Source organism: Thunnus albacares, chromosome 11 (genome assembly GCF_914725855.1).
Source record: "Thunnus albacares chromosome 11, fThuAlb1.1, whole genome shotgun sequence".
NCBI classification, from domain to species: domain Eukaryota; kingdom Metazoa; phylum Chordata; class Actinopteri; order Scombriformes; family Scombridae; genus Thunnus; species Thunnus albacares.
In genome coordinates, this window is record NC_058116.1 from 20581780 (window position 1) to 20595945 (window position 14166).

Here is a 14166-nt window from a genome sequence, read left to right on the forward strand (position 1 = left end):
AATGTTTCGTTTTTCATTGATTCAAAGGGATCACCAACAAGTACACTTCCATTATTTAATCCACCAAACCATGTGCTAGAAAGTTGGTAAATTGAAAGATGAAAGATGGTAAACTTAATCTTTTAAAACCTCTGTATTACATAATACAAGGCAACAGAATGTACTCTCAAATGGGTTCATGGGTCAAAACCATGTCAAATAGGGACGCACGGCTATTTTACCATTTAGAAGTCTTCATTGAAAATTTTTGGGAAGCTCTGCACTTGAACCAATAGATAAAACACACATACACACACGCACACACAAACACACACACACACACACACGCACACACACACATGCCATTGCCTTGTCAGCTAACCCCCTCTAGTGCCGAGCATCCTGCACAGATGCGCACAGTCTCCCACAGTAGCCGCCGCTTCATCTGCTCCTCCGCTGCATCCCAATCATTCCTCTATTCACCTCCTCCATCTCGCTGCTGCAGCGGTCCGGGCTGGAGACAGGGAACTGGCAGTCCGCGGCACATTGCTGTGCCAACAACAGGATTTTTAAAGTCTGTCACGACTCCGTGTGCAACGGAGACGCACTAGATTGATAAGGAGATTTTAGTATATATCTTTGAAATAATGCAACAACCGAGACTGAAGTCCATGGGAAATCTTTAAAGTTTGTGGGAGCTTAGTGTTTTTCATCTTGTCTGAAATTTTAATTCTACTTTAGATATTTAATTTCATCCAAATTTCGACCCTTCCGCACCATCGCCACCGGTGCCACCAAGGGATGGATCTCGTCTTGTTCCGTCACCCGGTAGATCTTTCCAACCGGGGCCAAACGTAAGGACCAGAACCAGTGGATCGGTGCTTGTGGAGGATCCAGCCGCGCTTTTCTCTGACCACGTTACCTCTCGGCTCAGATAAAGTCGGTGATAGATGTTGCAGCAGACATGAGTTTTGGAAACAGATTTTTGCTCGTTTCACTCTTTCTTGGAATTGTCCTCACTCGCTTCAGCCACTGCAACCAAGGTGAGACAAATGCATACTGTTATAATCCGCTCCTCAGGAACCTGAGTTTGTATAGCCTAAATACTGATAATTAGTTTCCTATTGTAATGCTTTTCCACTTCTTCCCTTGTGCTTTTAAACATTTTCACTATGGACACTATTTAGGATAAAAGCTCCACTTCAGTTACTGTAAGAGTCAATAAAGTAACACGACCGCACCAAAATCCTTAACTCCAAAAAATGTGATAACTTTCAGACATTTGGAGCGAAACATCATTGAGAAAATGCCCTGCGCCACCGACATTCATGCGTTTAGTGCGCCAAAACGGAGAAGTTTGAAATGTTAGATGACAGTTTTTTTTTTGCCTTTGTCTACATCAGTCTTCTTTGTTTTATTAGTAAAGAGAAATCAAATGTGATGCAGAATATAGTGTCAGACATTAACAAAACTCTACTTAGATAACAAATATATAGCTGTATATTCCTGTTACTAAAATTATTTTCCTGTCATTACATCCTCTTAATAATTTTAAATTAGGCATTCTGTTTGCACCTAAAATGCTCCATGACTTAATTCGGACTGATTTAAAGTGTATAGCCCCAGCTCTCAGTTGACATCCAAACACTGAAAACGATAATAAAATGTAAAACACTTTTTATGGAAATCGGCTGCGGGAGTGACAACCCTAAGGCTGCTTTAATCACACATTCTACATTACACACAGACACAAACACACAGTAGACAGAGGGAGCAACAAGATTAAATCATTAAGTGGGTGACAGAGTGAGGATGTGTGTGTGTATCTCTTTGAGAGTGTCTGAGTGTGTGTAGGTTTACAAGTCTGTTTTATGCTGGATGGGTTGCAGTAGAACTTTTGCCACATACAGAAAAAAGGGTCTGAGCTGCCAAAGATGAATTTATTTAGCGAGAGTGAGTGTGTCTAAATATACTTGTGTGTGCACTTTATGTTGTGTAAGTGCTTAAATGCACATGACCACACGTGTTGTTTGCTGTGTGCCTGTGTGTCTGTATGTGGGGGCAGAGGTACATTGTGTGTACTGTGTGTGTGTGTGTGTGTGTGTGTGCATGTGGACATGTGCACAGGACAACACGCCTACATGTGTGCTACTTTTGCAAAAGTGTGCGGTCCACATGTCTCGCGTGTGTGTCTGGGATTGTGCAAGAGTGTGGTCACACGATTTGTGTGTGTGTGTGTGTGTTCCTCCTGGCTCCACACACACACACACACACACACACATACGCAGAGAGAGAGAGACACACACAGCTGCAGCATCAGGGAGGTTTAAAATAGTCTTATTGATTGTGCGGGGACACAGCAAGATCTGCCCCCCCTCCAGGTTATATTTTATTGTTCTCTCAGTTCAATAAGAGCGATGCTACTCCCTGTTCTCCTAGACAGCTGCTACATAACAGCCTCACTCTGTGTTTTTCTCCGCCACAGATTGAATGATTGAACTGATGTCTGCTCGCTATTGTACTTTAGTCTTTCATATTGACTGGTCTGGGACCTCAGCAGCACAATTGCGGCGGTTATCTTTCACAGAGAGGTGCAGTTCAGTGTGGACATCTGATAATAACTCAGATAACGAAGAAAAATGTCTCATTATTATGAGGTGTGCCATAAAAGTTTCACACCTTGCCACTTGATGCCACTTTCTCACTGTATTGATTTCATTATTACTGTACCAAATTAACGTCAGACTCAGTGGCTTCACACACTTGGTTTTTCGTGACAATTCTATGTTGGGGTTGCATGAATTGAGACTCTAACTCGAGCAGCGGCATGAATGCAGGTGTCTGTATCACTTGGAGCGGTGACCTTTCTACAGCCATCCACAGACCATGACAAGAAATATTATTGCAACAGTACACTGTATGTATGTAGGCTAAGGACAAAGCCTAACACCACTACACAGAGGTGGTTTAGTGTTGTTTGATGCTTTCGAACAAAGACAAACAGAACTCCAATAATTGGGGATTTCACAGACAAAGTTAGGATAGTTTTTATCTGTTAGAGGAACAATAAAAACCAATCACCTTTTGCTTCTCGCCTGTCTGTCTCCTCTCACAGCTACATATCAGACAATCCGTCACATCAACCCGACTGGGGTTGCAGACAAATAATAAAGCTCTCCTCACTCACTGCCAACTTTGAACAAGCTTGTTTTCCCCATCAATATATCTCTTCCCTTAATTTTTATTCATTTTTTTCCATTTTCCTCTCTTGTGAAGCCAGCAGTACCAATATTCATGATAATGAAAATTCACAAATCTCATTTACTAACCTGATTTCTTGAGCCCTTGTAGAATTTTCCTAAACAGAAGATTGCTTAAACCAAGAAAATTGGAAGATGATGTCTTTGTTCCCCACTTCTGACATTGTTCAGATTGTTTTTCCTGACAGAGAGATTCAGGCGAGACAAATCAGAGAGGCAATCCATCCTAAGGAAATGAATGAGTCAAATGAAAGCACAACATGTGAATGTTTTTTTGTTGGTCAAATGCATCTCACTGAGACATCGCTGGATGTTTGAAAGTTTGAAGTCATTCAGAAACACACATTCAGAAACGCAGAAAAACTGTTGGGACTGCACTTAGAGATTGCCAGACTCAAAAGGATCTAGACATGAATTCAACATCAAAACAACTTTTGCTCTCTCCAACACCATCCGCAGAGTCCCAAGATCACTATCACTGCTTTAGATGGAGGAGATATTCACCAGCAGTGTGCTGTCAAGGAAAATCAATCAATCAGCCGATCCAGAGCAGCCACAAAAATGTTAACTCTGCACCTTTGACTTGCAAGCCATTGTGTGCATGTGAATACTTATTATGCAGGAGCAAGAGCTTTGTGTGTATTCACACTCAGTTTTACTATGCATGCTTTCAGGCTTATTTTGAAACCACTACTCCATAAAATAAACTATTCAATATAATTCTTAACACTGCAGATGCGTTTTCTTCTATTTTTTTCATATATGTACATTGTTGTACATATATAGCGATATTAGTCCTATAAAATGTAATTTCATCCATTTGAAAGTGTCTATTGTATTACTGTTAAGTGGTGCACATGCTGCTATAGGAATTAAAAGGTCTTTCCACAAAGGTCATCTACCTAGAAAGACTGACATTACTTTAGGCTGAAGTTAATTTTGTAAAAACTTGGCTTCCTCATAGGAATTCAGTATCAAGATGACTGTGGAGATGTATCTGAGCTTTAAGGCCACCAAGTAAACTTCCTTCACTACTCTTGAGACAATAACTCCTATCAAAGTCATAAATCACCATGCAAAGATACAATATCCTTAGTATTATTTCGCTTTTGTGCTGGTGGTTTTGCATTTTTAGCCACTACAAATACTGCAAATAGCATATACTTACTTAAATTATGGTTGGAGACGGTCCTCCCAAGAGAAAAGACGTGGTCAGTTGTTTAGATAAGTGCACTAAAACAGCATATATTTATATTCAAGTGACAGAGGACCTCTAACAGTGGTAGTAAATAAGACTGCAGCAAAAGAGGAAATCGGGTGATGTTATTATAGAGCGGCAAAGTTCATGTAGGGAGGAGGTTGGTATGGATGGGTTGGTCAACAAAACTGCAGACTCCATTGTTTTTTTTAAAACATGACCATGATCATTTCCTAGCCCTAATCATTTGGTTGTTATTGTTAACATGATGACGATTGACCTTAACCCTTATCTTAACCATTTAGTAATTTTAACCCAAATCACAATGTTTCCCTAAAACTATGAAGTTGTTGTTGTGTCTGAAAATTACCAAACCTAAATATATCATTGTCACATCATATTATCTATTTATTTTTTTACTGACAATTTTTAATGGCTTTTGAAAGCACAAGCAAACGATGTCATCCCAGTGATTACTCTTGATAGGGGGTGTCAGATCAGAAAATGCTTGTATATGTCGTTCTGGAGTGCATGGACCATGTACAATGTATTTAGCCCTTTAATTTGTAAGACTTCAATTGTTCACCAGTAAGATATCAGACTGATATTCTACCATCATACCATCATTCTATCTATCTATCGAACTTGTTGAAGATAAGTATTCGAATGCAACACCAATGACATTTACAGTTTTGGAAAACCAGCAAGTCCTCCAATTAAATGACCAAATACGTCATTTGACCATGTACTCCAGAACGACACACAGGAGCATTTTCTAATCAGGGGCTATGCAGGAATCGGCAGGAAAACATTATTTGTCTGTGCTTTCCAAAACTGTTACAAATCACTGTGAAAAATGGTGTGGTTAAGTTCTGGTTAGGTTTAGGCACAAAAATCACTTGTAGGGTTTAGGGAAAGATCATGGTTTGGGTTAAAATGGTCACTTTATTAAGGTTAAATAAACATGTGGTGTGAGTGGAAGTTACTACTTCTTTAAAGTTGGACAACCTTCGTCATCATGGCTACAATAATAAATACAGGGTCAAGGTTAGCATACTAGCCAGTGTTTTCAGTGTAACCAGTGCCCGTGTTAAGTGGTGACTTTCAGCTGAATGTGTTGTGGTTGTTGTGGTGATGGCAACTGTTGAAAACACAAACAATTAATTATCAATTAAATTAAATTTAAAAAAGTAATTGTTAATTATATTATCATATGTTCAACCCAGTATATATTCGTCTGGTCCTTTTTTTTTACATTATGTAAATTAAATGATGTCACCAACAAATGCTTTGCTTGAGTATCCACACTGATGGTCACAAGTTAAACAGACAGTAGGCTGGTAAAACCCGGTGAATACTGACCATATGACCAAACAGTTTACACAATATCTAGCCTCAAACTCTATTTTCACCGCATGCACAATGACAAAGCAGGTTAATTGTTTGAATATGGGCCACTTTCCAATTGAGAATAATTGTATAAAATCATAATATAAAAACATAATGGCCAGCCAGTTACTTTCCTCAGGCACCAACACTGCAGTGACATGTGTTTTGCATTTGATAACGGATGGAAAACACCTGTTGTGGTATTACTGATTGAGGTGCGGCCAGTACTATAGCATGCTTATACTCAACAGTGCAGCAACAGCAGCAGTACCTGACCCAGTGTTTAATTACCCATTCAACACTGAATCACATCTTATTGCCATGAATTCCCTTCACTAAGCTCTCATTTAAAAACACTTACAGTCTGTATCCGATCTAATCAACCACATTCGAAGATTTGCTTTGCTCCTATTACGTTGTTGAATGTTTGATCTTAGTGAAGTGTGGAGATGTGTTGAAAACCTTGTCATGCCTGTCAGGTTGCCTCTGCTATGGATAGTTTTCCATTTCACAGCATATCATCCCCTCATCTGGTGAGAGCCCAGCACTTTGTTTACACCACTAAATGACAATGTGCAATCCGCACTGAAATACTGACTGAAATCAATTTTCACAAGTCTGTGTTCATTTCTCAAATGCTGTTGTTTGTCTTTTAACAAGACTTGCTATTTACCAGAATGGGTATGCAGGGAGCTTTCAAATTAAAAAGGTTTTGTTTTTGTTTGGAAATCAGGCTTGCTTTGCTTTTTGAACCACAACGGCCTTAGAAAAACAGTTCTATTGCATACCAAAATGTTTCATCAATCTTCCACCACAGCAGAAACCCTTGTGTTGCTATAAGCAACTTCGTTCAAAATATTTACACCATTTGTTTCACCGTACCCAAATATATCCACACCGAACCTTTATGGCAAAATAAAAATCCATATCATAAACCAAATCAGTCATGATGACAAATGTTTTAAGAGCCATGCTAGGTTCTTAATTTATTCCACTTTTTATATCTTAACAAATCAGGTGGATCTTTTATTCAAGGTAGTTCTATTGTATGTAGACCTATTACCACCATAACCAAAACCAACTTTCATGCTAGTTTGATTAAAAGAAGCAGCAACGTACACACCTGTAGCAGCCTTTTCTCACATGAAAACAACGGTATACAGTAGGTTTAAAATTCAGGCCGGCAAAAATGACCTATAGTTACGTTTAAGTGACAGACAACATCTAGGGGGAAGTGATGCAGTTAGGATGACGTCAGTATAAGGTTACTTCCCTCTTAGGAGGAGCTGGGTTGGGTGAATGGATTGATAGTTAGATGTCAAAAAGTGGCAGAATGTGGACTTAGCTGCAGGAGACCACTGATTGCTTCAAATGCGAGTCGGGTGGTATTCACTGTTGCCACGACAATGAAGGTTGCATAACTTTAAGGAAGTACTAACCACATGTAAAGTGATCATTTTAACCCAAACCATGATCTTTCCCTAACCCTAACCAAGTGATTTTTGTGCTTAAATCTAACCAGACCTTAACCACAGCATTGCTACACCATAAAACATAATTACTTTTTAACACTGATTTGTAACATTTTCTGAAAGTGGCATATTATGCTCTTATGGGTCATACTGGAGTGCAGGTACAATCAACCTATGTGGTCATTTCATTCTGAGGATGTGTTGCCTGTAGACAGCCAGTATCACTGTTGTCTGAATACTCCTCAAACTGCTCTCAATGCAAATTTACATGAAATAACGCTGGATGAGACTGCCTTTGGGTCTGTTGTTAAGCTTGTAGTTATTTTGGGGTGTTTGTGTAGCCTGCGAGGGCTGTAGGCCAGACAGAAGAAGTCATCATTCTACTGGAGCTCCATATATTTATGAGTTGGCCAGCTCATGTTCTATTTATATCTAACCAGTGGAAGTCCCGAAGGACCCTCTGCTTCAGGCAGTCTGTGGGTGCCGTCCTGAAAGATAATTCTATGGAGGGATAGAGAGAGAAAGAGAGAGAGAGAGAATGTATGGATATGTACATCGAGGCAGTTTTAGTATACGCCATTGAGTGTTCATATACCCAAACTAGAATACACAGACACAAGCAAAAGCACAGTCAATTACACACACACACCCACACACACACACACACACACTATTGTTGTTGTCTGGAAACACTCTACCTACATTTTGTAATATAAAAATGTAGGTTTTTCAAATGAATAGATAGTTAATAGAATATAAATCACTAGGTTAAATTTTTACCCTGTTTGGGTCAATATAGCACCAACACAGTACTGGGTTAAAGTTAACTAGAAAGCCACTCAAGAGAAGGGGTTGTTTTGACCCAGTTTTAGTTTTTTTTTTTGTTTTTTTTTTTAAGTCATGCACATCATTTTGCACCAGAAACAATGAATTTGAGACAGTTTTTAGCTGGGGTGGCTGTGGCTCAGGAGGTTGAGCGGCTTGTCCACTAATCAGAAGATTGGTTCAATTTCTGGCTCCTCCAGTCCACATGTCGAAGTGTCCTTGGGCAAGATACTGAACCCCAAATTGCTCCCGAAGGCTGCACCAGCACCCTGTGTGGTAGCTTGCCGCCATCGGTGTGTGAGTGTGTGTGTGAATGGGTGAATGTGGCTTGTAGTGTAAAAGCGCTTTGAGTGGTCGGAAGACTAGAAAGGCATTATATAAGTGCAGTCCATTTAACATTTAAAGCTTGTGTGTAACACTGGGTCAAAATAACAGATTGCTACTGGGTAAAGTTAACCCAGTGTTGTATTGGTGCTATATTTACACAGTTTGACCCAAACACAGTATGAGCACACCAGTGGTGTTTCATTTCAAGGATGTTTTGTCTTTTGCACAAATCAAATACAACCTATGTAGTGTCACATTGTGATATACAGTATGATACATCTAACAAGTTTTGCAATGGCTTATACAAGTAAACACTTCATAAAACCTCCCCATCAAGATCAGGCTATTTTTCTTAGCTCTTATAAAGTTCGAAACACAAGGTTGTGACTCAACAGTGCAATGTTCTCTGCTGGATACCTTTCCACACTGCCTCCTAATTTACATCAGCTGTTCTTTATTTATGGAAAAGTGAAGTGTGAAACTGCTCGCTGCAGTACTTGAGTTACCCAGCCAGCTCTCAGTAATTGGGCCATCCACCAGGGACTGTGCTGCTTACCTGCCCACTGTAGCCTAATGTTGTCCATTAAAACCATTGGCTTTGCCAGCTAGTCCTCCAGTCCGCCTGTGGCATTGACATGGCACAGACCCGGCATTTGTGGGCAGAAAAAGACACAGAGACACTGGACCTGATCCAAAAAAAAAGCCAACATGGAGAAAATATTAAACTAAGCTAGTAGAGCAGAGAGGACAGGATTTGAAGCATGAAAGGATCAGCATGACGCCTTCCTTAGCTGTGTTGGACAGGATGCTCAATCAATAGAATTCAGCATCATTTTCATATAGATCAGTGTTCATTTTCTCCTCTTCTCCACTATCTCAGACATATAGATATAACACATCAATGTAACATTAAATGCTTTGCATTTTATGTTTGCATGATCAGTACCAGGTCTTTATTATGAAATATGATATTGATGTTTTAAGTAATATAAAAATACTTTTTTTTATAATAATATGTGTCTAATATTTTTTCCACAAAAATGTTCAATTACCTAGTTAGAAATGAAATGTACTCATGAACATCTCGCTTTCTCCTTTGCTGAAAAATCTAAAATCTATACATATGCAAATATTGTTCAAATCATCTCATATATTGGCAGATAAATTTACCCTTTCAGCAGATGAATATGAAAACAGCCTTCCAGTATCAAACTCCGCACATACACATCATTCTGCACGGTGAAGCTCAAACATCTAAGTGCATTAACAATAAGCAAAACACATTTTGAATAGAGGGGTTCATTTTTTCTGGAATAAAGAAACTAACTGGGTAGGAAGCATGATGATGAAGAACCATGATTACCACTATGGTCAGACAAAGAGAAGAGCACCGCAATTCAAACTTTCTCATCAGAAATCAAAGAATGAAAATATTTTATTCTGCTCATACTGTTTGATGGGGTTAGAAAAGTGCAAGTTCACAGCAATTCAGTGCATTTTTGTGTCCCTGGTTGTCTGAAAGTAATTCTTGGGCAAACACATCCTTATAACATAATATAACATAATATAACAAGAACAGAAACCTGATCAGGAAATACTGACATTACTCAAAATGCATATTTGTCAAACAAGTGTTACAACTAGAAAACTAGTAAACTGTCAAATACATGAACATGTTTTCTTCTTTCTTCTCTTTTTTTTTCTTGATACACAGTATGTCTGTCTCTTTCTCTGTGTTCTCCCTCTCAGCTCAGGGAAACTGCTTTTACTGCTCTCCAGCTGTCAGTCATGTACAGTACATGGATTTTTACAGATGACATTTCAATAATGTTACCTTGAAACCTCACTTGCAATCCAGGTTTCAGGAAGCATACGTAGATGTTATGTTTTAGCGTACATTCTCTGGCACAGGAGTTCCCACATGACCACAGCAGCTCACCAGACAGTTTTTTTAGTGGAGTAATTAAAACTAATAATAACTAATATTGTTAAAATATGAAAACATCATTAAAAACAATAGTTTGACATTTTAGTCAGTTAAAGAACCCCTCCAGACAGTTTTAAACATATAAAAATACTCTGAATAATAATTTATGTGGGATGTGGGATTTTTTTCTGCAAAAAGTTCAATTATCTATTTAAAAATCTCTAAAATTACATCTCCTCCTTCTCCCTCATTGAAAAATGCAGAATCTATGAATATTTAAAAGTTTAAGTGCTGGACACAAAATGTCTCCTCCTTCACTGAGAAGTCAGTTCTCAGTGTATGTGTACTGGAGGTTTTCAAGTTTCCACATCACACTTGTGTAAGTTGCACACTGGACCACAATGGGCTCCAAACTAATTGTGATGTCACAAATCATGCTCGTAAGCAAATGCCTTAAACTCAGATTTAAGGTGACTGCAGAGAAACTTTCCATTTTCAGCAGGTGAATGTGAAACAGCCTTCTAGCATCAAACTCTTCACATACGTCATTCTGCACAGTGAAGCTCAAACATCCAAATGAAAGAACAAAAAGTGAAACACATTTATGAATGGAGGGGACTTTAATTTAAATTAAATTAAACAGGTAACACTGTCATGTCTGCACAATAAATATACTCTAACAGCAGCATCTAAGTTTAGCAATTTGCTTAGCTTAACATAAAGACTGGAGTAGAGTCTTCAGATTTTAGTTCCAAGCAGAGCAGAGTAGCTGTGCTCAATTTCCAGTCTTTGCTAAGCTAAAGCTAACTAACCGCTGGGAATAGCTTAATACCTTACAGATATAAGAGTGGTAAAGGAAATTGGGGTATTTCCCAAAATGTCAAACTATTCCTTTAAATGTGATTTAAAAATTAAAAGCATGTACTAGAGATATGACAGTTGCAGTTCGGTCCTAAGATAATTTCATTGTCTGCCAGTTAATATATATACAGGTTGTATTACAGTTCTGACTTTAATATTTTGTACATCGCTCAGCAGTTATTATTTTATTTATCTCTTATGCCACACATCACCACACCCATACAGAGATATTCAGAGACACAAAGTAACAGAAAATTTTTCTTTTTTCTTCCTTTGTTATAGTTATTGGATACATTTGTCTGCTGTACAGCTCCACCGACATTGTGAGCCTTAACTTGTATTTTTCGACAATGTTACATTTGTTGATTCTGACAACAGTGGGGTCCTGTATTCTGGATGTTTTTCTTAACTCTTAGATGTTGTGCTAGACCCGTGTGGCTTGATCCAAAAACAGGTGTTACACAGTGTCACTACAGTGCGCCCTATACCAGCTGTCTGGGAGATGAGGGGAAGTAGAGGAGCATTTAGTTGTGTATGACAAACACATACAAGCAAACACAATGAAAACCTCAGTGAGCAGATGCTTGGACAATCTTTGTCAGCCAGATTCCATCATAAGTGTACTGGCTCAAAACTAGGAAACTGACAGATTCGAAAATGTCCCTTTTTATGCCTCCGTGCTGGCAACAGCCGTGGCCGAAGGCATTATGTTTTCAGGCTATATTTCAGGAACGCCTTGAGGGAATTTCTTCAAATTTGGCAAAAACATCCACTTGGACTCAAGGATGAACTGATTAGATTTTGGTGGTCAAAGGTCAAGGCCACTGTGGCCTCACAAGATACATTTTTGGCCATAACTCAAGAATTCATAACGCTAATTATGACAAAGTGTCACACAAATGTCTATGTCTAATAGAATAAAATGATGAAGTGACGACATTCTATATATAAATGGTCAAAGGTCAACTTCACTGTGATATCACAATGTTCTGCAAAAACACTTTTCTGGCCATTATTCAATGTCATATGTAAGGAACAGAAGGGGAGATTGTGACCATATTTCATATTTGGTCAGATACTGAATTGATGACAGTAATTTTGCCCACCTTGAAACTATGGTGATTTTATTTAATTCCTTCAAAGTCTTCATATCAGTCTGGACAGACATGGATGTAAACTGCAACTTGACTGGTTGACAGAGGCATACAACTGTGAGGCGGTATTTCCAATTCCTTTCTGCTTGTCTTGATCTTGTCAGAGTACATTAACAGAGAATTAAATATCACTTTTCTTTTGCCTTGACACTGTTATTTATAATATCACAGCACAAAACTACCTCATTTGATGTACAGTCAGTTGTAATAACTATCCCAGAGCAATGAGGATGTTAATGGAGATTTATTCAGGAAATATTATCACTAATAGAGATTTGTGATGACATAATGAGCCCCCGAAGGACCACTTACAGAGCTCCGAGTGGACATTCGTGATTGACTGACACTTGAAACGTCATTATTCAAGGAGAAAATACTATGTGATTTGTCAGAAATCAGTGTCACTATTTAGCATGTGGGATTCACAGTGTAACATTTAAGATGTAAGTCAATGGCTGCTCAAGGACAAGTTTAAAGACGAAATCCTCTGCTCCTTATCATCAGATTCAACAATGACTCATAGTTTGTGAGTGAACTGTGTGGCTTTAAACAAGCCTCTTGAGTCTAGTGTTGCTGTTTTTCTGCAAGTTATAACTGCTCCTGAATACAAATACAGAACATCAATTGTTTTCTTATACCTACATGCATTGCATCCACACATAATTAGGATATAACTGTATTGTCAGACATACTATGAATTTGGCATATTACAAGGTGACTGGATGGGCTCCATTTAATATTTATGGACTATGAAAATGCAACTGTGTCTACTGCCTATTTCGCAATGTTGCCACAAGTGTAGGTAAAAACAAATTATTTATTTTAAATTTAGTGGTGTTATGCTGGCATCACACTGAGGGTAAATTCAGGAATACCTTCTCCTTTTCACTATAAATCACTTGTTCCTGGGAGAGTCACTTTCCTCCTGAATTATTAAATCTACTGTCCTTGAGAACAAGACAAAATATTGTCAAGGATGGCAATACTTTCCTGGGTAAAATTGCATTGTTTTTTAACACTACCTGGAAGGTTAGAGTCAACTGACAATAATATTATTATGCTGTACCAAGATTAATATCACTGTATACTAAACTCTGGGAAAATACAATACCAAAGCTATAATTTCCATACATTAATACCCCAAGGGATTTTGAATACACATATTTTCATGGCATAAGCGATGATGACAGATCTGTCATTGATTATATCTCATGAACAGTCTCAGTCACAAGCAGAAGAAGAGCATATTGTTGCGAGTGGGATTGAAGTAAAGCTGTGGATGGGAGAAAGGGATGGCAGGGGCAGGGAATGGATTGTTGACAGCAATCTGACTGCAATCTATCAGTCCTCACATTGTGTCGCATGTGCCGAAAATGTTGCTCCCATTGTATATGCCGCCACACTCATAAATATTCATCCAAGAAACTCATTTCTGTTAATATAAAAAATGTCTAAATGAACATGTTTATGACTGATATTTCAATTTCCAGTGTGAAAATAGGACTTTTTGTGTGTTGACAGATTGCTAATGATTGTATTTTCCCCACTCATCTTTTTCTCATTTCAGTTGTGCTGCTGGATACGACGTCTGTGCTTGGAGAGCTCGGATGGAAGACATATCCTATAAACGGGGTAAGGACGGCAACTCTGCTTCCAATTATTGCCTTCGGTCTTACTGTCCAGTGTGTCTTGTTCAAAATGCATGGCCATTGCTACATCAACAAGATCAATTATATTGATGGTAACAGGTCAGAACGGGTAGCAAGGAACTGTT

General features: G+C 38.5%; 1 protein-coding gene across 2 annotated transcripts in view; it reads left to right on the plus strand.

Moving 5' to 3' along the window:
* The first annotated feature begins 372 nt into the window (after positions 1 to 372).
* Positions 373 to 14166, plus strand: part of LOC122991993 (ephrin type-A receptor 6-like) — a 191665-nt gene continuing 177871 nt past the window's right edge. For both annotated transcript variants that reach the window (XM_044365502.1, XM_044365503.1), the window contains exons 1-2: positions 373 to 1022; positions 13960 to 14024. In XM_044365502.1, coding sequence (XP_044221437.1) covers positions 944 to 1022; positions 13960 to 14024 — 144 coding nt within the window. In that variant the 5' untranslated portion in view covers positions 373 to 943. The remainder of the gene's footprint in view (positions 1023 to 13959; positions 14025 to 14166) is intronic.